At 38.2% G+C, this 24,373-nt stretch overlaps 1 protein-coding gene and 1 pseudogene across 11 annotated transcripts in view; both read left to right on the top strand.

Annotated features, from left to right (window-relative positions):
* Tmem164 (transmembrane protein 164) overlaps positions 1-24,373 on the top strand; it is a 165,317-nt gene that overhangs the window by 44,934 nt on the left and 96,010 nt on the right. For 6 of the 11 annotated variants that reach the window (XM_078034401.1, XM_078034400.1, XM_078034393.1 and 3 more), the window contains one exon: positions 22,680-22,729. The exons of 2 other annotated variants lie outside the window; for them this stretch is intronic. Coding sequence is in view for 8 of the 9 variants with exons in the window: in XM_078034400.1 (XP_077890526.1) it covers positions 22,680-22,729 (50 nt within the window). In the remaining variant the exon portion in view is untranslated. Of the gene's footprint in view, positions 1-7,784; positions 10,785-20,486; positions 20,682-22,679; positions 22,730-24,373 lie in introns of those variants that run through there. 3 more of the 11 variants (XM_040284229.2, XM_078034396.1, XM_078034397.1) reach the window with 3 other exon arrangements.
* Positions 4,435-4,534, top strand: LOC120890986 (U6 spliceosomal RNA; annotated as a pseudogene).

Raw genomic sequence — 24,373 nt, 5'->3', positions numbered from 1 at the left:
CACTTTATCAGGATTTGTTTGTTTTACGCTATCTTTTCCTTCCCTCTTTATCTCAGGGAGCCAGCATCATAGTGTTATTAGTTTCAAGAAGTAACTTTAATAGGGGTGAGAGAGGGTAAGCTTTCAGCTTGGGGGTCATGTGCTGTCTTTTATCTTAATTAAGAAGGTAAAATTTGGGGCCAGAGGTGCAGCTCAGTGATGGAGCATTTTCTAGCATGCATGAGACCCTGGGTTGCATCACCAGTACTGAAAAAACAAATAAAAGAAAGAATGGTAAGATTATGGTTGCTTGGTGATCATGAATGACATTTCATTATCTTTCAAATTATATGCTAAGCATCCAGCTTGTAACATATATATCACACTGTGCTTTTTGGTCTGTATCCCTTTTTAAGATAAACCTCTCCCGCCAGCTCTGCTATGAACAGTGACAGAGACCCTACCTTCCTGGCTTGGGTTGATTAGACTAAGAGTAGGCTACCTGACCTTTGACAGCCCATCCATCACCTGGATCAATCAACATGGGCTTGACAAGAGCAACTGAGCCATGTGTGTTCCTTTCCTAGGAAATTAAAATTGGGAGTGTAATAGGCTAAATAAGGCAGTTTGCAACAGAGACAAGAGCCAAAAGATGATGTGGAGGCAAGCGGTCCTGATGGACTGTGTTCAAGCTGGTGCTGTGAGGATACAGATATCATGAATAAAGAGAAGGAGCTGGATAGGGAAGTATAGACAGACTATTCTTCACAACCACAACAAACCCAGGAGCAGCAATCCTGTTCTGAGGCCCAGCTTTACCCTACCTAGGACATCCATGGGATACCTGTATTCTTAACTACCAGCCTCCCTTTTTCTTGAGTTGGCTTTAATAGGACTGGGTTTTCTTGGAATGAAAAAGACCAGCTCTAGGCCCCAGCTTTTACCATTGTAGATGTCTGGGTTGAGCCAACAACAGTAGTTGGTTAACTGTAAAGATTAAATTATGTGCTGAACACTTTTCTAGGTATTATAGGGAAGAGTGGAAAAACACAAGATACCTGATTATTTCTCTGATGCTTGGTGCTGACGCCATGCACTTCAAGTTCGTGTTCCTGGCAAAACAGTGTGAATGAAAAGAGGCAGGGATCCTGACTGTTCATTTATCACCTCACAGCTCTCAACCAGCAGGGGGTCTTCTTTATCCTATTTAACCTCTCAGCCCAGTATTTGCCTTTCATTTGTTCCCCTTTCCAGTCAAGTCCTGATTATTTACGATTTAGAAAAAAGCATTAATGTGAATAATAGAAGGCTGCTCCACCTTGGCCTCTCTTCCTGGCCACCACAGAGCATCAAGCCCCAGAGATGGAAACAACTAAAAGGAGAGGTAAGAAGGCTGAAACACATTGGGGTGAGGTCAGGCAAATTAACATTGTTTCTTCTCTCATTTTGATTTCTTTCTTCTACTTCCTGTTCCGTGTTCTTTTCCAGGTACCTGTAGGAGACTGCTGTGCTGGTAATGCCAATTTATCTGATAATAGTCAAAGTATAGCATTTGCTTTTTGAAAGAAGAAAAACGTATTTGGGGACAAGTTGTCTAGAATGCTATTTTCTTTCATCTATTGTATCGCTCCTTCTTATTGACTAGGTTTAATGTTGGGCTCTTAGCAACTATTCTCATTTCAGGATTTGGGGTCAGCTGGGTAAAATATCCACAGTAATGTTTCTCCAAGTGTGGTTCTTGACCCACTTGCCTCATAGTCACTGTGGGCACTTAATTTATTTTTTATTTTTATTATTTTTTAATTTTTATTTATTTTTTTAATTTTTTGGTACTTAATTTAAAATGCTGTACCCCAAACCTATTAAACCCAGATATTGGGAAAAAGGGAGAGGAATTGAGGTGGGAATCTGAATTTTAACTCACTCTTCTTGAGGTGATATTTATGCACACTTTATGAATAATTACTGTATAGAAGCCTGAGAAGTATTTGGTAGGTAGTTCTGGGAAATTACTAATGTTTCTGGGGCACCCATTATTAGTAGAACAAGTGAGTGAGTGGGGAGAAAAAAGAGAGATGTTCCAAGATATTAAAAGGGGTTTTCTAAATGCACATACATAAGTACTTTTTATTGGAAGGAAGGCAAAGAAGAATAGAGATGCCACCATGCAGAATTAGATGACTCTTAGCATTCACATCTTTGTTGAGTTAATGCCTGGATAATTAAGAGTTGATTGGGCAGGGACATAGGAAAATTTTGTATACATTACACTTGGCTTGCATCCATGTTTCTTTCTAAAGAGAACACCCTTTTCTCCATTTTTGGCATTGTTTTTATTTAGAGTGAAAATAGCCAGTCATCCCTAACATATTTGAGGTTTTGTGGTAATTTAAGTCTGTAACAGGCACTGCATAATGTCATTCAATGGTTGTACCTAAATATAACCCTACTAATTAAAATGGGGATATTGTGTTTATTTTAAGAGATTGGTTATAGTGTTCTGTCTTTTTTTCAAACACTGTCTCTATGGAGTAAAGCAAGATCCTGTGTTTCATTGCTTTCCAGGCATTCCCAACAACTGTTGAATGGATTTTGTTCCAAAAGTTTCTTTGGAAGTCTATTTAGAATTCAGATTGCATTTTCCCATGGACACAATATTCTGCTTGTGGGTCAGGTTCCCAGAGCGGCTGGCAAAAGTCTATTTAATCAGAAGTGGATAAGAAGGGATAGTTCTGTAGCGCCTAACCAGAATTCCTGAAAGTAATTTTAATGGGGAAAATCATCAGGGTGTAGACCTGTGATCTTAGGCTACGTCCCAGCTTTATTCTCTGACCACAATTATAGGGATTTACTCTGGGAGAGAGCAATTAAGACTTCTTCACAAGATCTCCTAGGCTTTGTGTGGTCTGTTTTCTGCTCACTTCTCCAGTATCACTTCTTACCATATTTCCTTTGGCACTCTGGCTTATCCAGGCAGAAGGAACTACTTTGTGTTCCCCGAATGTGCCTTTGTAACCTCTAGACCATTTAAGCCTGTACCCGTATTTTCTCCTTTGCCTGGAACTTTCTCCCCCCACCCTCCAGTCCCCCTTAACTAGCATCTGTGTTTTAGGCTTTCAAAACTCTGGTCACAGATTTTGCTATAGTGTGATTTAGATGCTTTATGTCATTTCTCCTAGACTGAACACTCCAAAAAAAAAAAAAAAAAAAAAAAAGGGCAAAGATGTCTCCTTTACCTGTTGCAGGTATTCCTAGCACTTAGCATAAACTATATGGTAGGTGAATGAGTGATCTAGTCCAGGGTTCTCAACCTTTTTTTTGTAGCTGCTGCAGACATGATGGATGATCTTTATGTGCTCAGTTGACGAAGCTGAGTTCTGCATCAATAAGAAAATATTTAAGTTACGCAGAATTTCTAACTGATAGATCTGTAATTCAAGCCTTTTCTCTCTGACTCCTGAAGACATAGCAATGCAAGTGAGAAAGGGTATCATTGTCATACAAATGAATATATATGCAAATAAATTACAAACCTTAGGACCTTATTATTTACAATACATTAACTTGCATCACTTCTTACTTGATGAAATATAACCAAGATCTGCTGTACCATGCCGAGAACTCCCAATCTGGCATAACCCTCTTCTTTCTCAGATGTGGTCTCTGAAATTTCAAGAGGGTAGAGTTTTTTGTTTTTTGTTTTTTTTGCTTTTGTTTTTGTTTTCTTTTATCTTTTTGTTCAAGTCCATACTTCAGTTAATAGCTATTCAGGGGTTATAATAACCTAGGGCTTCTGACTCCAGAAAATTGCGTTTCCTTCCAGAGCCATACATTCCATAATTCAAGTCTAAATACATTGGAACAACTTATTCTTCTCTGGGTATTTGAGACTGTCTCAAATCACTTGACCAAGGCTACTACTGGTGGAATACAGGGGACAACAGGAGAATGAAGTAATGCATAAAGTGCCTTCTATAATTTAGGTTTTGTTCTTTTAATGCTGGGCCTGGAGGAGAGCTAAAGGAGTATAGCTTACCCAAGGCACTGCTTATAGAATTTACACATGACAGATGGCTTTTAATTATTCTAGGATTTCACATGTGTAGAGTGTAGAACATAACTGAATGCTCAGTGGGTATTTCTTGATTGTGCAATTTGCTAAAATCCCTCTGCTAGTATGTTAGTAACACTGTTTTAAATTTTCTAAACCATTTGGCATTTAATAAGCATGTGGTTTGATAAATGGTGTTATTATTCATTTAAGTAGTGGCAGTAGTTTTATGCAGTTCTGGCAGGGCTAGGAGGAGGCTTTAGATCATTTGGTTTGTAGCCTGGCCTCGCTATTGAAAATTACACATGATAGGTTAAGTATGCTTAATCCAAAAATATGAAATGTTTTGAAATCCATAATTTTCTGAAGGCTGACTTGATCCTCAAAAAGTTTGAGATTTAGTACTTTTTTTGGCAACATGTGTACCCAAATTGGAACAATACAAAGAAGATTATCATGGTCAATATACAAGGATGACACACAAACTAAGTGTTCCATTTTTAAAATATATTTTCTAAAGAACTAGAAGAGAGGAGTTTGAGGTATACTAAGAGAAAGAGATGATAATATCTGAGAAGATGGACATGTTAATTACCCTGATTTCACCATTACATATTGGTTACATGTATTGAATTATCAGTACCCTGTAAATATATACAATTAGAATAATTTTGAATGGGGAAAAATGACTGTATAACACCAGGAAAAAGTTGCAGATTATGGAGAATTCTGAAATTCTGCTTTTGAATTTTCAAATTAGGAATGCTCAGGCAGTAAAGTTCATACAGTTATTCCAAAATTTGAAAAACTTAAATCTGAAACACTTTCTAGTGCATAGCATTTTGCGTGTGGTGTATCCATCCTGGACCTTGAATACCTATTGCCTTCTCATTGTGGTTCTTGGGGAGTTTCTCCTGCTCAGAATAGACTCTGCAAGAACAGTGATTTACATACAGCCTAATGGATCACCTTAGAGTTAAAAGACATTCAGGAGAAAGACCCATGTGATGAGAGGAAATATCAGTAGATCAAGAAGACGGAGAAAGTGCTTTTCTGGGTGTAAGCCTGAGACTGATGAGGATTGAGTTCTTGTGGTAGGTTTGTGGCTGGCCGAGGGGATGGCGTAGCTCTCAGTACTCCACCTGGCTTCTAGTAGGATATGCTACAAGACTCTCACCTCAGGCTGTTTTTTTCTTTTGTACTGAAGAAAACACTTTGCAGGTGACTAATTTAAAAGATCATAAGCACAAAGTGAACCTGAAAGGCTTGTGAGAACAAGCACCCTCCTACCAGGCCATGTAAAGTTCTCAGAGGCTGGTGGGCAACATTATCATTATACCTCTTTTTAAAAAATCATATATATATATATATATATATATATATATATATATATAGAGAGAGAGAGAGAGAGAGAGAGAGTTGTAGATGGACACAATATCTTTATTTTGTTTATTTATCTTTTTGTTGTGCTGAGGATTGAACCCAGTGCCTCAAATGTGTGAGGCAAGTGCTCTACTACTGAGCTACAACCCCAGCCCCTTGTTACACCTCTTAAAGGTAATATATATCTTTGTATTCCTTCAAGCCACCAATGGTTTGCTCCATCACAGATCTGCTTGTAATATCCCTTCTTTAATGTCACTCTGAATAAACTTCCATCTGTCTGGGCTAAGAGAACAGTGTCAGTGTAACAAGGCTGTTCCCAAATTCATGCATTTCCTTTCCCCTTGTGACAGCCAAACCACCAAACTCTGGGCCATTTGCATCTGTCTCAATTTGTCTTCATAACATGTGGCAAAATGTGTTATGGTGTTAGGTACAATTTGAAACTTCCTGGAGTGAAGCAAATGTGAAAAATGCTGTAATTTGAAGCAGTTTTCAGAAAAGAGCCCCTTCTGATACAAAGGCTTTTTTTTCCTTTCCTTTCCTTTCTTTTTTTTTTTTTTGTCCATTTATACCTCATCACATTTTGTCCAATTTGAGCTCATTGCTCACTGAATTTTCCTTTTGATGTCTGCTTTCTAGAATAGTCCCTGCCTAGGAAAAAAAAGAAAAGAAAGAAAAAGGCTAACTCCGATGCTTTCAATTTGCAGCATCCCCAGCCCTTTCATCCATCTGGGAGCTTCCCTGGTTGGGAACAAGACCCAAACTCCAGGGTCGGAGCACAGATGAGGAAGAACCCTTTTGAAAAATCCAAGCACATGCGGATTTCATGTTTCATTGTCATCCCACTTTGCAATTGGGTCAGGTACATGTGGGGGAAGAGAGAGCAGGCTTGGAAGAAAAAAAATGTGTTTGCAACCTCCCCCCAAAGCAAACATTCCCATTTTTTCATAGAGTCCATTGAGAAGAAATCAGGTTTTTAAAGGTTTAGTTTGCTAATTTTGAGTTGCTTTCAGCTTGTAGGGCATCTATGTCAAGATACCCGGTTTGAGAGCTGAAGCAGGAATTTGATGTGCTAACATTTCATTTTTCAGTGACTGCTTGCAGAACTCTATACTTTTTCCTCTGGCTTCGAATCATAGAAGACCTATCTCTTTTGTGCTCCCAGCTTGTTGTCTTGGTTACAGACTTCGTTGGCCTGCCTTTCTTTGCGGGAATATACTGTTTAAAGAAGAATTTTAAAAATAGTGACTGAGGCCTCTTTCTCTAAGGGTACAGGGTATTAAGCAGTGTGTGGAACAGCAATTTGCAAACCTGGTTATACATTCAAATCACCTGGGATACTTTGAAATACTGAGGCCTCAAGCCTGAGAATATGAGTAAGGATTTTGAGGCATGAGTCTCAGGATTTGGTATTTTTTTTTAAATAAATAAACTCCCTAGGTGCATTCAGGATTTAGAGTCACTGAGTTATAGCAAAGCCAAGTAGCTGGGTTCTGGGCTATTTGAGACAGGTAGGGGAAATATGAAAACCTTTTCCATACCTTAGTTTTACCTGCCCATAAAGCTTGGCAATGTAAAGAGGCTCAGTGTGATGATCCCTGTCATTACTGGTGCATACAAAAGAGTTGCCTTCTCTTCAGAAAATATCTAGTTCCCCAGCTGGCATGGCATCTGGGCTGTAACATGGCTTGAGGCAGTGTCAGGGATTAAAATAAATCTTTCCAGTTACTTGAAGACGGATTATCTGTGTGGAGCAATAGCAGTTTCTCTCTCTCCTGCATAGTTTGTTCAGAACTTTCCAGAGTTTTGAACCCCCTCCAACTTTCAGCCAACTTCCTTCTCATGTCCTAAGTGATCAGTAAAATCAAACTCTGGGTTTTGGAGGGTGAAGCTGCCTTCTAATGGTGTTTTTCTAACATAAAGGCAGTATGTACTCATTATCCCAAAATGAAAACATTATAGGAATATGACCCATAGCAAATAAAAATCCCCTATAAGCTGCTCTCCCAGAGATAACCACTGGAAGTTGTTTCCCCCTGAGATTTTTTCCCTAGGAAATGCCAAACATTTCATATTTTATGCTGAAAATGAGATATCTATCAGTATGTACTTTTTAAAATTGGTGCACTATATGCTTTTTTCCTTGATAATCACCTTTTCCATGTTAGCATGTACATATCAACTTCATTCTTAAGAATCCCTCAGTTTTTAGGATTTTAATCACATGTGGGCATCATCCCCTTCCCCTTCCCTCCAGTAATTCACTTTCTTTTTTTTTAAAGAGAGAGAGAGAGTGAGAGAGAGAGAGAGAGAGAGAGAGAGAGAGAGAGAGAGAGAGAGAATTTTTAATATTTATTTTTTTTTTTAGTTCTCGGCGGACACAACATCTTTGTATGTGGTGCTGAGGATCGAACCCGGGCCACATGCATGCCAGGCGAGTGTGCTACCGTTTGAGCCACATCCACAGCCCTCCAGTAATTCACTTTCTTAAGGAAAGTCTCTAATTTTGCTTGTTTCAGCTTTAAATAGAGCAGACCCATCTTATTGGGTCTATTTATATTTGATTGTATATATTTTATAAACAATGTGAAAGGAAGAGTGGCATGTATGATTCTCTCTGATCCCTAATCCCAAGTCTACTAGTTCTTCTCCCTGTAAATCACCATTACCAGTTTCTTGAAAATCTTGAGTGGTACCCTGTGGATAAATAAAGCAGCTCTTTTAAAGTGCTTTTTGTTAGGTAACCAAGTATATCCATGCAGCATATCATGTCTCATTTGTTCATTCAGCAAGTGTCTTGTATGTTCCAGTGACTGTGTTACATTCTGGACCTACAATGAGGAGCAGCACTCAGCCACATGCTCCAGGAGCTTACAGTCAGTGGGGAAGATCAACATTTAACAAAAACACAGCTACATATAAATGAGAACTCGTGGTGCATGCTGTTAAAGAAAAGAACAGAGTTTACTTGCTGCTTTTCCAAATTAGTAAATGGCAGAATCTCCTTCCCTAATTTTTTTAATACAGAGGTGTGGATGGGAGATCGGCCACGAAGACCCAGAAGCAAAGATTTCTTTTCTTGCCAGAAGTTTTCACTGTTTTGTTCCCCACTAGATTTTCATCTTACAAAATGGCCTGTGGAGAGATAGGGTAAGTCGCTTCCCAGCTTCATCATTGTTGATCGTATACTCCAGATGGTGAGCTGTATGAAGACAGGAATTGTATCCTGCATCTCTGTGTGTACCTAGAACCCTGTAAGAATGAACTGATGCAGGTACTGTGTAGTAGCTGCGTTTTGGGCAGTCACATTTTATACCTTAGCAGTTCTGCAAGTAGCATGCATTCATATTCCTGTTTTAAAAGATGAGAAGACTGAGCCCTAAACAGACGTAAAAAAAACCTGTCTTCTTTCAAAGTACACCTATCCCACGCCATTTCTCACCCACTCTCAGAATGCTCACCAATTTTCATCATAGTTATACAGCTAGCTGATCTGTGCCAGATGCCTGCGAACATTAGCTGGCCCACGTGACTATGACCCTGACACAGTTGGTCGCCTTCCTGCAGGGAACTGGATACCATCCCTCCCTCTCACGAGTTAGTGTAGGCTGTGTTACTTCAGAGTTTTCATGAAGAGTTTCAAGGCAACCAGGTCATCCTGTTCTAAATATTTTTCTGGGATGGAGGTCAAGGCAGCAGCATGATCCTCTCTTAAATGGGTCAGAGGAAGAGGACTCCTGTGGCTCCCCCAAAGCTCAAGCCTTTTCATGCTCACTGTGTCCTCTTCCCTTCTCTTCCAGCTTGTTTCCTGGGTGGGGCTCTGGCCAGGGAGCAGGGGCACACTGGCCCATGTGTCCTGGAGAGCTTTTCTGTGTCAGACACCACAGTAGGCACTATGGGAGGGGTGGAGAGAGGGAACTCAGCAAATGACAAATTATCCTATAGTGAAGAACAGGTAGTACTGTCTGTAAAAATGATCATAAGAATCACAGTTCTGGCTTACTTATTTGTGTGGAACCAAGGCCAAGTTATTTAACCTTTGTACAGCTCACTTTCTTTTTTTTTAACTTTATTTATTTTTTAAAGAGAGAGAGAGAATTTTTTAATATTTTTTTAGTTTTCGGCAGACACAACATCTTTGTTTGTATGTGGTGCTGAGGATCGAACCCGGGCTGCACACATGCCAGGCGAGCGCGCTACCGCTTGAGCCACATCCCCAGCCCCTGTATAGCTCACTTTCTGCATTTGTAAATTGTAGTGATAATATCACTTACATGACAGTATTTGTATGGGGAATATATGAAACAACACATGTAAGATGCTGACTGCAGTGCTCGGCCTATAGTCAGTATTCAATAAAGAAAAGTTGCTAGACCCTGTGGCACACACCTATGATTCCAATAACTCAGGAGGCTGAGACTGGAGGATTGCAAGTTCAAAGCCAGCCTTAGCAACTTAACAAGGCTCTGAGAAACTTCATGAGACCCTGCTGAAAAAAAAAATTAAAAGGACTGGGGATGAGACTCAGTGGTTATATGCCTGTGGGCTCAACCCTGGTATCCAAAAAAAAAAAAAAAAAAAAGTTGCTGCCAATTGTTGTTGTTATTATTCAGAAGAATCAGAGAGGAATCAATAGGGGTGAGTAATAGGGGAGTGAAAATGACCAAAATATATTATATGCATGTACAAATATGCAACAGTGAAACCTATTAGTCTGTATAATTAATATGCACTAATAAAAAAAGAAAAAAAATATGGTAGTTCCCTTCATACACAGTTTTCCTTTCCACTGTTTGTTGTCATCAGTCAATTGTAGCCCAAAAATATGAAATGGAAAATTCCAGAAATAAGTGAGTCTTAAATATATTAAGTCATGTACCATTCTGCGTAGCATGGTGAAATTGTATGTTGTTTTGCTCTGTCCCATCCTGGTTTCAAATCATTGCTTTCTCCAGCATATCTATACCATATATACTGTCTACCCATTAGTTACTTAGTAGTTATCTTAGTTGTCAGCTTGAATGTAGTAGAATTGTGCCTGTGTTGGGGGGGATCATAGTCACATAACTTTTATTATGCATTAATAAAAATTTTTATTAATATAACTTTTATTAAAATATGATACAGTACATGTTCTATTTTGTTATTTTTATTGTTCTTCTCATGTCTTTCTGTGCCTAAATTATAAATTAAACTTTATCATAGATATGTATGTATATATGTATAGGAAAAACACAAAGTGTATATAGGAGTTGGCGCAATTGCACAGTTAGACCTCCACTAGGGGTTGTGGAATGTATTCCTTCCAGACAGCGGGGCAGGGCAGCTATACATATAGTACCAGCAAGTACCAATGGTGTTCAGAAAAGGAAGAGTGGGTTTGGGTGGGTTATACAAGGAAGATCTAGAGTGGTTGGGAAGAAGTGAAATGAAATATGCTTGATAGAGCAAATAGAAACTGGGAGGCTAAACTCAACTAGAGACAAAAAGAAGAAAGGAACCTAATGTCTGATGTGTTCTGACTATCACCAGCTGTCCTCTCATCATGACTCATATCCCTAGACCTTCATGGTTCAGTTTTGGAGAGTCCTGTGTTATTGTTGGTATGTTGGAGGTGCTTGGGAGAGGGGAATGAATTGACTGCTCTGGGAGAGCTCGAGGGCGTCTGAGCTTTTGTAGAGTTGGTATGGGCCTAACTCTGCAATTTGGTTCACAGGCTCAAAGCCAAGTTTTTATCAGCTTACCCAGGGGGGTTGATTTCTAATGGTCTGAGTCACAATCCCAGGCTTTATATAAGTCATATTGATAAAGTACAATGCCAATTGATAAATTGATAATGAGAGTGAGACCTATATAGAAACAGTAACATTTGTGTCTCTTAGCCCTTTCTGATATCCAGATTCCTGAAGTCACTTCAACAGGGTTTGTTGGTTAATCTAAAATCAGAATCTAATGGAGTCGAAGGGTCTTGTGAGAGTCCATGTAGGGATTGGTAGGCCAAGGAGAACTGTCCCTTTTTGCTTGTCCATACATGTTTGTAGTATGACCAGAATATATGTCCTTTTCTTTGCAGATAAAAGCACATCAATAACAATTTTCTCCTAGATGCTCCTGTTTTCTTTTTTCTCTTTACACAGGGTCTCACTCTGTTTCCTGGACTGGCCTCAGCCTTTCAAGTATCTTGGATTATAGGTGTGCACCCCTGAACCCTGCTGATATTCCTGGTTTTTTCAAATTCCATGCAAAAACTGTGTGATCTGACCATGTTATTGTCTTGAGTTTCTTTTTCATTTTCTTGATAAGATTTGGAAATTGCCTATTTCTCAACAACAATATAGTTTATAGTGCTTGTCTGAGTGCATTATTATTATTATTATTATTATTATTATTATTATTATTATTATTATTTTGCCTTTGTTCCCAAATTCTAGGTATGTTTCCAAGCAGGGCTGCCATGAACGGTTATGCACTGCACAACCCTAGGAGAGGGTGCCATTCACATAGACTATAATTGAATGGCGCCACTAGGGTTGTGCAGTGCACAACCTACACAGCTATACTCGGCAGCCCTGACATAGTGTAATCTTCTTTCTTCATCAAGGACGGGGTTTTGGGAGGAATAGAGAATGGCAGTTTGGAACTGTTTTCAGGGACTTAGTAAGGGGGATAAAACAGTGAAATGCTGTGAATCAGGAAAAGAAGAAAGAAGTACAATTATGCTTTGGAAGGTTTATTCTCTGGCAGAGGCAGCCATTGTGTGGGAGAAACTACTTACCTTTCTTCTTTCCATAAGCAATGTTAGAGAACCTACTATGTAAGGGTTGAAGAACAGAGAACAGTTTGTACAGGAGGAAGCATTTGAACTGGGCCTTGAATTAGAAGCAGGATATAAACCTTTGAGGATGAATTGGGTGGAGAGAATCCTAGGGGGTAAATAGTGGGAGGAAAGACAGAGGTAGGAACTGTATAGGGTATGGGTAATGGTGAAAAATGGATCTTGGCTTGATAGAAGGTCAGGTCAAAGGGAGTAGTGAGCAGTAATACTTATTGGGGATTAAATGATGATGAAGGAGGAAGGGGTGACTTGAATACCACATCAAGGAGCTTGATTTTTTTTCCTCTAGGCAATGAGGAGCATTCCAAAGTTGTGGATTTTTAAAAACAAATTTATAGATATAATTCACACACCGTACAACTCACACATTTAAAGTTTAGAATTGAATGATTTTTAGTATATTCATAGGAATGTACAGCCATCATCATAGTCAGCTTTAGAACATTTTCATTACCCTAGGAAGAACCTATATTATCATTTGCTATCATCCTCACGGCCTCTTCTTCCTTTACCCCCAACCCTAAACAATGGCTAATGTACTTCATACAAACTCAATAGATTTTGATCCTTGGACATTTCATAAATATAGATTCCTATGTGATATTTTTGAGTGCTTTTTCTTACTATAATGTTTTTAAGGATCACTCATATACTATAAATCAGTACTTCACTCCTCTTAGCAGGCAAATAATATTTGGTGTGGATATATGGCACATTTTGTATATTCATTTGTCCATTGATGAGCATTTGAGTTGTTTCTACTTTGCAGCTATTAAGAACAATGTGCTATGAACATCTATTTATGAGTTTTTGGGTGAATGTAGGCTTTCATTTCTCATGGGTATAGAAATGGAATCTTTGGGTCATATGATAACTATGTTTAACCTGCCAGGGAACTGCCAGGCTGTTTTCTAAAGTGGCAACATCATTTTACATCCCCACTGACAGTGTGGGAGGGTTCTAGTTTCTCTACACCCTCTTGAATATTTGTAATTGTCCCTTTAATTTTAACCATGCTAGTGGGTGTAAAGTGTTATCTCATTGTAGATTTGATTGGCATTTCCCTGATGACTAATGATATCGAACATCTTTTCATGTACTTATTGGTCATTTGTATATTTTCTTTGGAAAATGTTTATTCATATCTTTAGCTCACTTTTTAGTTGAATTATTTGTCTCTTTACAGTTGAAGTTGAAGAACTACTTATTTATTCTGGATCAGATCATTATCAGATGCATGATTTGTTAAATTATTTCAGTCTTTGGGTCATCTTTTTACTTTCCTAATAATGTCCTTTGAAGCACAAAATATTTTAATTTTGATGAAGTTGACTTCATGCTCTCTTTTTTTACTTTTGCTTTTGATGTCATATGATAGAATCAATGGTCAAATCTGAGATCAGAAAGATGTATTCCTATTTTTATAGCTTTATAATTTTTGCTGTTACATTTAGGTCTTTGATTGATTTTTAGATTAACTTTTGTCTGTGGTTATAAGGTAGGGATCCAGCTTCTTTCTTTGCATGTGGATAATAATAACTAGCACCATTTGTTGAAGAGACTATTTGTTTCAACCATTGAATGGTATTGCCCCCTTGTTGATAATCAGTCATATAGGTTTATTTCTGTCCTTTCTTTGTGTGTGGTGTGTGTGTGTGTATGTGTATGTGTGTGTATGGACACAATACCTTTATTTATTTATTTATTTATTTTTATGTGGCACTGAAGATAGAACTCAGTGCCTCACACATGCTAAACAAGTGCTCTACCACTGATCCACAACCCCAGCTCTGGACTTTCAATTCTATTCCATAGTCTGTATGCGTATCCTATGCTAGTGTTGTACTGCATACTGTTGCTTGTGGTAAGTTTTGAGAACAGGTAGTATTCTTATTTTCAGGCTCTTTTCAGCTATTTGGGATTCTTTGCATTTCCACGTGAATTTTCAAATCAGTTTGTCAGTTTCTACAGTCACTGGGATTCTGATAAGGACTGCAATAAATCTGTCACCTGAAAATTTTAAGAATGAGCATAATATGATCAGGGTGCTATTTTAAGACTAGGAACCTGGCAATAGTATATGAACTAGACTAAAGGAGGAGAGAGATGTCAGAGAGCTGGAGGTCAGATAGGAAACTGCTGTAGTAGTTTAAGAAAATGATAGGGGCTGAATTAGGAAAACAGTGAAGTCAGATTTGAGATATACTGAAGTAGCAAGATGATAGGACAGGGGCTGACTACATGTGGGAGGTTGAGAAAGATGGAGGTATCGAAGATAGCTCTAAGATTTGAAGATAGGCTTGGTGATGGACAATACCTTTTGTAAACTTTGTTTTGTAAATGATTTTGACAGAGAGTTGTAAAGATAATACAGATAGTTCTTATATATCTTTCATCCAGGTTCCCCTAATGTTAACATCTTATATAATTATAGTACAGTCGTCAAAACCATTAATGTTGGTGTAGTGCCATTAAATAAACTACATACTCTATTCACATTCCATCAGTGTTTCCACTAATGTTCTTTTTCTCTTCCAGCATCCAGTCCAGAGGCCCATGTTGCATTAAACTTTTCTCTTAGTGTCATCTAATCCATGACAGTTTCCTTACTCTTTTTCATAACCTTTATAATTTTGAAGAATTCTCTTCAGTTTCTTTGTGGAATGTCTTCAGTTTTGGCTTGTGTGATATTTTATTCATGAATAGACTAAGATTATACAGTTTGATTAAAATTATCATGGAAATGATGCACTGTTCTAGATATCATATCATGGTGTACATGATGACATGTGTTATTCCTGTGATACTAAACCCAGTCGCTTGCTTAGGGTAGTATCTCAGGTTTCAAACACCACTGCAAATTTTCTGTTTTTCTCTTTCTAATTAGCCAATATCTTACGTACAAAATTGATAATACTTTCATTACTAATTACAGCATCTGTCAGCAGTTCTTGCCTGCAAGTTATTTCTGCAGTGTTTGCCTTTTGGTGACTTTGATTTCCTTCTTCCTTTTACCCTTCTCAGTTGGAGTTCTACTCAAAGGAGGAGGTTCCTCTCCTCTCCCATTATGAGGAGCAATAGATAGGGAAGAAGTTAGGGAAAGAAGATGACAAGTTCAGATTTAGGCATGCCAGATCTAAAGTCCAAAGTGACACCTACTTGGAAATGTCCAGAAAGCACTTCATACCTGCATAGAATCAACAGTTGAGGCTTTGATACTACAGCTAAGCACTAATATTTATTTTAGTGCAGAAATGTGGGAATTGAGATTCAAGTGAAAACCAAGACATAGTGAGGGGTAAAACTAGCATGGCGTCTGGAGGCCACAATGTTGAGGGCTTCAATTACCCTGTAAAGGGCTTTGGACTTTGTTCAGTAGTTTACCAATGGCAATTTAAGGTTTGTCAGGAGAGAAAAATTGGGAATGAGATCCTGGCTCTGAGTGCGACTATAACATTGTATGTAACAAGAGTGAGTCATCTAATGTCCCAAATTAAATGAAATCTCAAAACCCAGTGAGTACTTCGGTTGCTGGAGAAAAGAGATTTGGTGTCTCTTATTAGAAAAGACCTAGGGGGTAAATAGTGGGAGGAAAGACAGAGGTAGGAACTGTATAGGGTATGGGTAATGGTGAAAAATTGATCTTGGCTTGATAGAAGGTCAGGTCAAAGGGAGTAGTGAGCAGTAATGCTTATTGGGGATTAAATGATGATGAAGGAGGAAGGGGTGACTTGAATACCACAGTGGTATGGATTAAGGATATATATTTGCCTTCAACTTTATAGATATAATTCACACACCGTACAACTCACACGTTTAAAGTTTAGAATGTACAGCCATCATCATAGTCATACAAACTCAATAGATTTTGATCCTTGCATAATGAAAATTCCAAGTCTACAACCCTTATCCCAAAGTAGGAAGGACAGCTATATTTAAAAAATCAGAATCAAATTATTATTTTTATGGTAGAATATTTGACATATATTTTCAGGGGGCCCTGAAACAGCACTCTACAATCAACTATCATTATCTATCACCCACATTTGCTATCACCCACAGTGCTAATGAGTGGCAGAGTCAGCACGTGAATCCCCATCTGTCCTGATTCTAAAGCCTGTGTTCATAACCAGTTAGCAATACTGCCTGTGGTTGGCCAACTCCATTCCTTCCTAAGGTATAATTCAAGCAGGTTCAATCTACTCTGCAAAGTAGGAACTCTTTACTTTCCTTAATCTAAATCCTTAAGGGTGCATGGAATTGGAAGGAGACCCTCATGGTTATACAAAATTACATACAGGAGGAAGTGAGGGGAAAGGGAAAAAAAACAAGGGGGAGAAATGAATTATAGTAGAGGGGGTAGAGAGAGAAGATGGGAGGGGAGGGGAGGGGGGATATTAGAGGATAGGAAAGGCAGCAGAATACAACAGTTACTAATATGGCAATATGTAAAACATCGGATGTGTAACCGATGTGATGCTGCATTCTGTATATGGGGCAAAAATGGGAGTTCATAACCCACTTGAATCAAAGTGTGAAATATGATATGTCAAGAATGATATAATGTTTTGAACAACCAACAATAAAAATTAAAGGAAAAAAATAAATAAATCCTTAAGGAAAGCTTCTTTGTAAGCTTCTTACACTGACAAAAGTGGTAAATTCTCAGAAAGAGGTAAACTAAGGAAGGTACTGGATTACTGAAGACCAGCATTTAACCATGAAGTTTAGGGAATATTTCCTGGAGGAAGTGCTTAATTTTGCATTTGAAAGGTAAATAAGAATTAGCCATAAGAGGGAAAGGCAGGAAGGCCATTGTGGAATCATGAACCAGAACTCACAATGATACTGTGTCTTGATGTTGGAGATTTAAATTTTAAAATTAAAATTAGGAAAACAGTAGGTGACTCTATAATCCTGGGGTTGTGAAATTTTCAAATTGTGATATCAAAGACCTAAGTCAAATGGAAAGGAAATGACAAATATTTCTGATTACATAAAGACAAAAAAAGTTCTCTACATAAAGAAAAAAACTACCATAAGCAGAGCTATGACAGTGACAACTTGGGAAAAATGTTTGCTAAATGTCATAAGTCTGTATTAAATGTTATTAGTATGTAAATAACTCTTACAACTCAGTAAGCAATGAACATATCAGTTGAATTGTAGACAAAGTGCACAGATGGTCACATCCCAAAAGAAAAAATATGCCTGGCCAATAAACACGTTAGAAAACAGTTTAATATTTCTGGTAATCTGAGACATGCAAATTAAAACAATAAACTCTGTGTATGTTTTGCCTTGAAAAGTTTTAATTAACACTTTAAATTACCTGTTAGCCAGTTTGCAGCAGAAGACACATTCTCATTTGTTCCTGGAGGGAGTATCAATTCAAGTAACTTTTCTAGTATGAAGTTTAGCATGATAGGGCCAAAGGCCTTAAAACAATATACAGCCATGTCCTTGGGTTCCACATCCAGGGATTCAGTCAGTTGCTGAGGGAAAATATACAAAGAACATAATTGTGTCTGTACTTAACATATATAGATGTTTTCTTGTCATTATCCTCTAAACAATATAGTATGTAATTATATAGCATTTACATTATATTAGGTATTGTAAGTAATCTAGGAAGAATTTAAATATGCAGGAGGATGAGCATAGGTAAATACTGATAGGTAAATACTATTTCATTTTGTAGAATGGACTTGAGTATACTTTCATTTTGCTATTTACAGGGATCTTGAAGCAAATCCCCCACAGATACCAAGAGACAATAGTATTTCATTTGAAGAACAGTAAAGTCTCCTGTGAATGTGGACTAAGGAGATAGTATAGGAACTAAAAATGTAGACCTAACTTACATGTGCAAAAGGAAGATATTGGTTAGATAAATTGTTGCATATCTATATGATTGAATAAAATGAAGCTATCAGAAATGAGGTCATAGAAGCATATTGATAAACATGAAGTACATTCAGGATGCAGTTTGGCATCACGCATAAGACTGCCATGTTGGGAAAATAGGTGGAACCGGGAACAAAGAAGGCCTTGTTTGCTGCACATAGGATCCTGAGCTTTTTCTGTAGGTACTGGTAAGCCATGGAAGGATTTAAAATGGCAGATCAAAGCCATTTTAGACAGATCCTTGTAGCAGTGTGCCTGGAGGTTGGAGACTAGTGAAGAGATTATTGTAGTGGTCCTGAGGGAGATGATGTGGGCCCAAACATCTGAACATTAGGGGAAAAGAGCCTTAGGACAGATTTTGGGCAGCCCAAGGAATTAATCTTTCTTTTGGAGGGTAAGGTCATATGTACTTGTGTTTGGGAACACCCAGATAACTGGGTGCCCACATAGGAGGTAGAATAGAAGTACTGGTGCTAAAAGGACTGAGCCTGAGGAGGTTGTGGGCTAGGCTAAATAATACTCTTCTTTAGATGTCACTTTATTTACTTTTCATTTAGTTCCTTCATGTCCCTTCACTGCTTAACCTGGCTAACCCCACATTGAGGATGATCTGTGCTTACTGGGCCCTCTTTCCAATTACATTTCTCCTAGTACCAGCACTTCCTTATTTAGGTGCTATGAAAATTGTGATATGTTCAGTCTGGTGTTGGGATAATGAACAAGCTTATGGGAAACTGAACAATGATGACAGTGAAGTCATATGACTGGGGACAATAATAGGAAGCAGGAAAAATGAAGGCTGAGAGGTTGGGTAGGAGAGGTGAAAACCTAGAGCCATAGCAGTTCAGAGGTGGAAGATTAACTGAGACAGCATCTGGTGGCTAGATTGGGTGCTTAGGAACTAGCTGCATTCACAGGTTTTGAGGCAGGAGAACCTCAGAGACTATGAGGACCTTTCCTGGAGAAACTAAAGGAGTATGGTATTGAATGGAACCTGTGGAATTTTCTGGGGGAAAATCAGCCCAAAAGACTTAAGTTTCATAAGGATTTAAGAATTACAAGCACCCACAAGACCCGGGTATGAGGCAGATTGGCATGATAATGAGCCTTCTTTTCCCGAATGCTGAACTCTGAAACTCATCTGCATAAATGTGACTTGCTGTCTTGTTCAGTTTGTATTTGGGGATGTCTTATAGTGTAGAGTGTAGATCTTGGGAACTGTCTGGTGGCATAGGCTTGAGTCATTGGGGTGAGTCCCTGAGCCCCATGTGGTCAAGGGACTGGGCTAGACTCTAAAAAATAATAAGCCCTGGCCTGGTCTGTCAGACGTTAGGTAGAAAGGGCATTAAACTTGAAGTTAGGATATAGAGGGGTATCATCTGAAGGTTTGTTAGAACTCTCCCTCAGTGTCTTCATTTGTAACATGGGGTTTAATAATATAGCCCTGCCTACCTACCAGGCAATGGGGAAGTGGCAGTTCTTTGTAGGCTCCCTGCTCATGCCCTTTAATTCATGGGCTGAGCTGGACAGATTTTAGCATGAATATAGAGTAGCTAGTTGGAGCTGGGATAGGCTCAGAGTCATGCTCATCTTCTTGTTTGCACCTAAAAGTGCCCTCTCTTCCTACTTTATTGTATCTCAAGGGATAGTTTAGTTTTCTGTCTTCTAGTCTCAAATGCATGCTACTAAAATTTGGAGGTGATTAGAAACCAACCAAGGAAGAAGGCAGGGATAATCAGGCAAGGGCTGGGGTACTTTGGGCTTCTAAATTAAAATGTTATTTTCACAAGGCTCCGTTGGCTAATAGTGACTATAGATGTGACCCTAGCATGATAGAGCCAAGAGGTTCAATGTCATAAATTTTGAAGTTGCTAAAGGAGGTCTTAAGATCACTGAAAATAGAATATGATGATTTTGGGGTTCTTTTTCAGATCCACTCTTCTATATCTGATTTAAAGATCGTATTCTTCATCTTGGTGATGGGAATAAACAGGCAATGAAGAAAGGCCAAAGTGCTGATTAGAATGACTTGGGCACATGAAAGTAACTACTGGAAACCTCATTTAGAATCAAGACTAGATTAGCTGCCTCTAAAGAAGTTAGTTCTGTGACTGATGGAGGATAATAGGACAACCAACTGGGTTAGAACTGGAGGCTTATTCCCTGTAGTATATTTCTGGACATCTGGCAAAGGGAAAATGAGAACCAACCAAATGGAGTTATAGGGAAATTGGTCCCCAAGAATCTGCTTACCCACCTTACCTGTGGGTATAGAAAAGTAAGACTTAACTGTGAGACCCAGTGTCACATTTTTACTTCTCTATTTAGCATTTTGGAAGTTTCTGGGGGTATTCCACAAGCTCAGGAAGGCTTGGCTCTTTAGAGATTCCAGAAGTACTAAGGACCTTTCCAAGGTGGCTGAGGTCCCTGTCTCCTCAGTATACTGTAGCTTCAGAGTGTAGCCTTTGATGGGCCTGATGCTGGGTAACTATGTGCAGCCTTCAACTTGGTCCTTTGCCTAAGGTGAGTAACTTTACTGCTGGATCAGGGGTAAAGAATATCAGCTTTATTTCTTTCTTACACTGCTCCTAAGGGGGTGGGCTAGGGAGTGGGAGAAAGGTAATGTTTGCATAATGAAAATTCCAAGTCTACAATCCTTATCCCAAACTAGGAAGGACAGATATATTTTAAAAATCAGAATCCTTTGAAATTTACAAAGTCAGTACTATGCAAGGTTGAATATTTGACATATATTTTCAGGGGGCCCTGAAACAGCACTCTACAATCAAATTATTATTTTTATGGAAAATATGACTGTTTACCATGTGAGGTGGAAATAAATAAGGGTAAATAATAAATAAGGGTAAATAGCCTCACCTCCATTCAAGTCATGTTTTGCTACCACCTCCGATTTGAAAAAAACAAAAAACAAAAAACAAATTTTCATTTTGAGAGCTTTTTGGATTTGCCATTAAAGGATTGTAGACCTGTAATTATCCTTGGCTTTGTACTTTTAATCAAATTGATCCACAGGGGGAAAGGCACATTCTCTCTTGATGGCTTTTTCGTTGGAGGGGTTCTTTGATAAGGTATTGTGCAGGTGATGGGCTCTGGGTCCTGTTCTTTTTAAGACCCCTTCTCTTCCATCCTTTTTCTTCTTCTTGGCAGGCATTCAAGCTGCCAAGCAAGTGTGTTTCCTTAATAATTTTCCTTATAGAACCCTTTTTTGTTTCCTAAATGTAGACTCTGAGAGAAGGAAATGTTAAAAAACATACACATGACAAACCCAACTAGTCCATAATGCAAATAATACACATTCATCAGAGCTCTCAACAAGATAAAGACATATATTAGTGAGTTCCTAAATATCACCTTTGAATCCCTGTAGGTAAAGGAACTTCACAAACATGAATTTCATTCTTTTGTCTGCCTCTTAGTTCTGCATAATGTCTTGCACCCATCATAGTTCAGTCCAAGATCAAACATAGAGCTTATAGCAGGGGTTGAGCTCCTGGAGCTTTTATTAAATATGCAGATTCCTGAGGTCCCAGACTTGTGCAATCAGAATACTTAATGGGAGAACCCAGGGATTTGCATGTTCAACAGCAAGTTTTGCAACAGATTTTTTTTTTTAAAATCTCTTCGTGAAACATTTGAGTTATTGCCACATAGGTGAAAGTCAAAGGGCTGTGGGTTTTCAAAGGTTGTAATCCAGGTTTAGATCACACCAAGTAGCAGGGAACTGATTGGTGTCTTAGAAGTACAAGATTCTTTTAGTTTGGTTTCACCTGAGAGGAGATTGAAAGAGTAAAAATCATCTAGGCATGCTTAGAAACAAAAGAATCAAATCAGAGGGAGATTTGGAACCTGGGGGTGGTATTTTGATAGGGTTGCCATAGAAAATAGAGGATACTCAAGTTAAATCCAAATTCCAGATAAACAGTGAGCAATGTTTTAGTATAAGTGTTCAATGTAATATTGAAGACCAACTTTTACTAAAACATTATTCATTGTTTATCAGGAATTCAAATTTAACTTGGCGTCCTGTATTTTATTGCTAAATTTGGCAGTGCTGGGTATTGATAAACCCACTTTCCCCCACGGGAGGCAAACCAGATGGCATATGTATGCATGTTTCATGCTCAGAATCTATTTTTACATGCCCTGGGTTAAAAGCTTCTAAGACTGACTACTTGTGTCATATTGAAATTAAAGCATTGAAGAATTGAGTCTTGTCACTTTCTCACATAGACACACATTCTCTCTCACACATTTGCACACACATGTGTATGTGTGTGTAAACACAAACATGGACTTTGGAAAACCACCTTCTTGCCTTTTAAATTTTCTACATTTATTTTTTAATTCATACATCAAAACATAAAATTTTACCTTTTTAATTTTTATATTATATTTTTTGTATATGTTAGCATTTTGATTATTTTTTGTGTTATAAAAGTGACACCATCTCACTGTGTCTAGCATTTCTCTTGCTAACCATTCTTAATTCTTCAATTGCAGATCTTCCTCCTGGCCTGTCCTCCAACTCCGGGAGCTATCGTGGTCTTCAAGTAAGAGAAAATTGTTTTTTGCTTTATTACCATTGCTCTCCAGTCTGTTTTGTCTATTTGATAACAAAGGGTGATATGCTGTAAACACCTTGGCTTATACTACCTTATCTCTGGGTTTCTCCAAGGAAGAAAAGTCTGTAAGGACCCATGGGAACAGGAAAATGCTCTATGTTGTCATGAGATTTTAGCTCTGAAAAATCCTTTCTAGCCAATAGAAAGTGTCAAAAATGTATGACAACTGGGGATATAACTCAGTAGTAGAGTTCCCCTGGATCAATCCCTAATACCAAAAAAAAGAGCATGGAATCTGGGATGCTGAAATCCCATAACCTCTGTGAGCCTCATTTGCCATTTTGAAAAATGGAGATGATAATAAGGACTGCATCCTTGAATTGCTGTAAGGGTGAATGGATTGATCCATAAAAAGGACTCAACAACAGGGCTGGGGATGTGGCTCAAGCGGTAGCGCGCTGGACTGGCATGCGTGCGGCCTGGGTTCGATCCTCAGCACCACATACCAATAAAGATGTTGTGTCCGCCGAGAACTAAAAAATAAACATTAAAAAAAATTCTCTCTCTCTCTCTCTCCTCTCTTACTCTCTTTTAAAAAAAAAAGGACTCAACAACAGTGCCTCATATTTATGTAAATGTGATGAAGTAAGAGCTACTATTACTGTAGAGACAAGGCACAAGGGATATGTGACTTGTTTTCCTTTATTTGGTTTCTCTGTCTTGTAAGATGTAAAGACATAGGAAAAACAGATAAAATCAAATATAACCCCCTACCCAAGATTACATACCTGAGTTTCCTGTACATTATAAATATGGAGTGTACAGTTTCCTGCAGTGATTGAAAGAAGGGCTTCAGCAGTTAAGCACACAGGCTAGGTTTGGATGAGCTTCCTTATTTATAGCTCTATGTTCTTGGGCAAGCCTCTGAGTCTATTTGATCTTCTGTAAAATGGATAGTAGTACCTACCATAGGGATATTTTCTTCTGGAAAAAAAACAGGAAAAGAAATATGGTAGTGGGATCACAAAAATTAAAGGGAGATCAGTAGAGTAGAGGAAAGGGACCAGGTGAAGGAGGAAGGTAGGAAAAGGGGAAATATTGAAGGATGATATTGGCAAAATTCCAAGTGTTACATTGTGTGTATATACATAAATATGTAACAATGAATCCCACCATTGTATATAACTGTAAATGCACCATAAAAATATGTAAAAAAAAAAAAAAGAAGGTATGATAGGTTGTATGGCCAAGGCTTGTTTGCTTGGAAGTTTTTGCCCTCCTAAATTTATTCTTAAGAGTGTTCTGGTGGCCAGATAGCATCTTTCCCCTGAAATGCTTTTGCAGTATGATCCATCTACTCAACTGAGAAAGTGTTGCTTTATATTGAAGGACACGGTTCTTGTTTTTATGAGTTTTTTCCACATTTTTATGGATGCATTATAGTTGTACATAATTGTGGGATTTGTTATTCAATATTAGTACATGCTTACAATGTAACAATATAATTTGGTTATGAGTTTTATTTTCAAATGAAAGTTAAAATGAGAGAAAAATATCACCTTAATACAAGTCCTAACTCTTAAAAATAGCAAGAATCAAATCTATTAAAGTATTTTGCAAGCAAATCTTGTT

Source organism: Ictidomys tridecemlineatus, chromosome X (assembly GCF_052094955.1).
Source record: "Ictidomys tridecemlineatus isolate mIctTri1 chromosome X, mIctTri1.hap1, whole genome shotgun sequence".
NCBI lineage: Eukaryota > Metazoa > Chordata > Mammalia > Rodentia > Sciuridae > Ictidomys > Ictidomys tridecemlineatus.
This window is presented reverse-complemented; position numbering and strand designations above follow the sequence as displayed.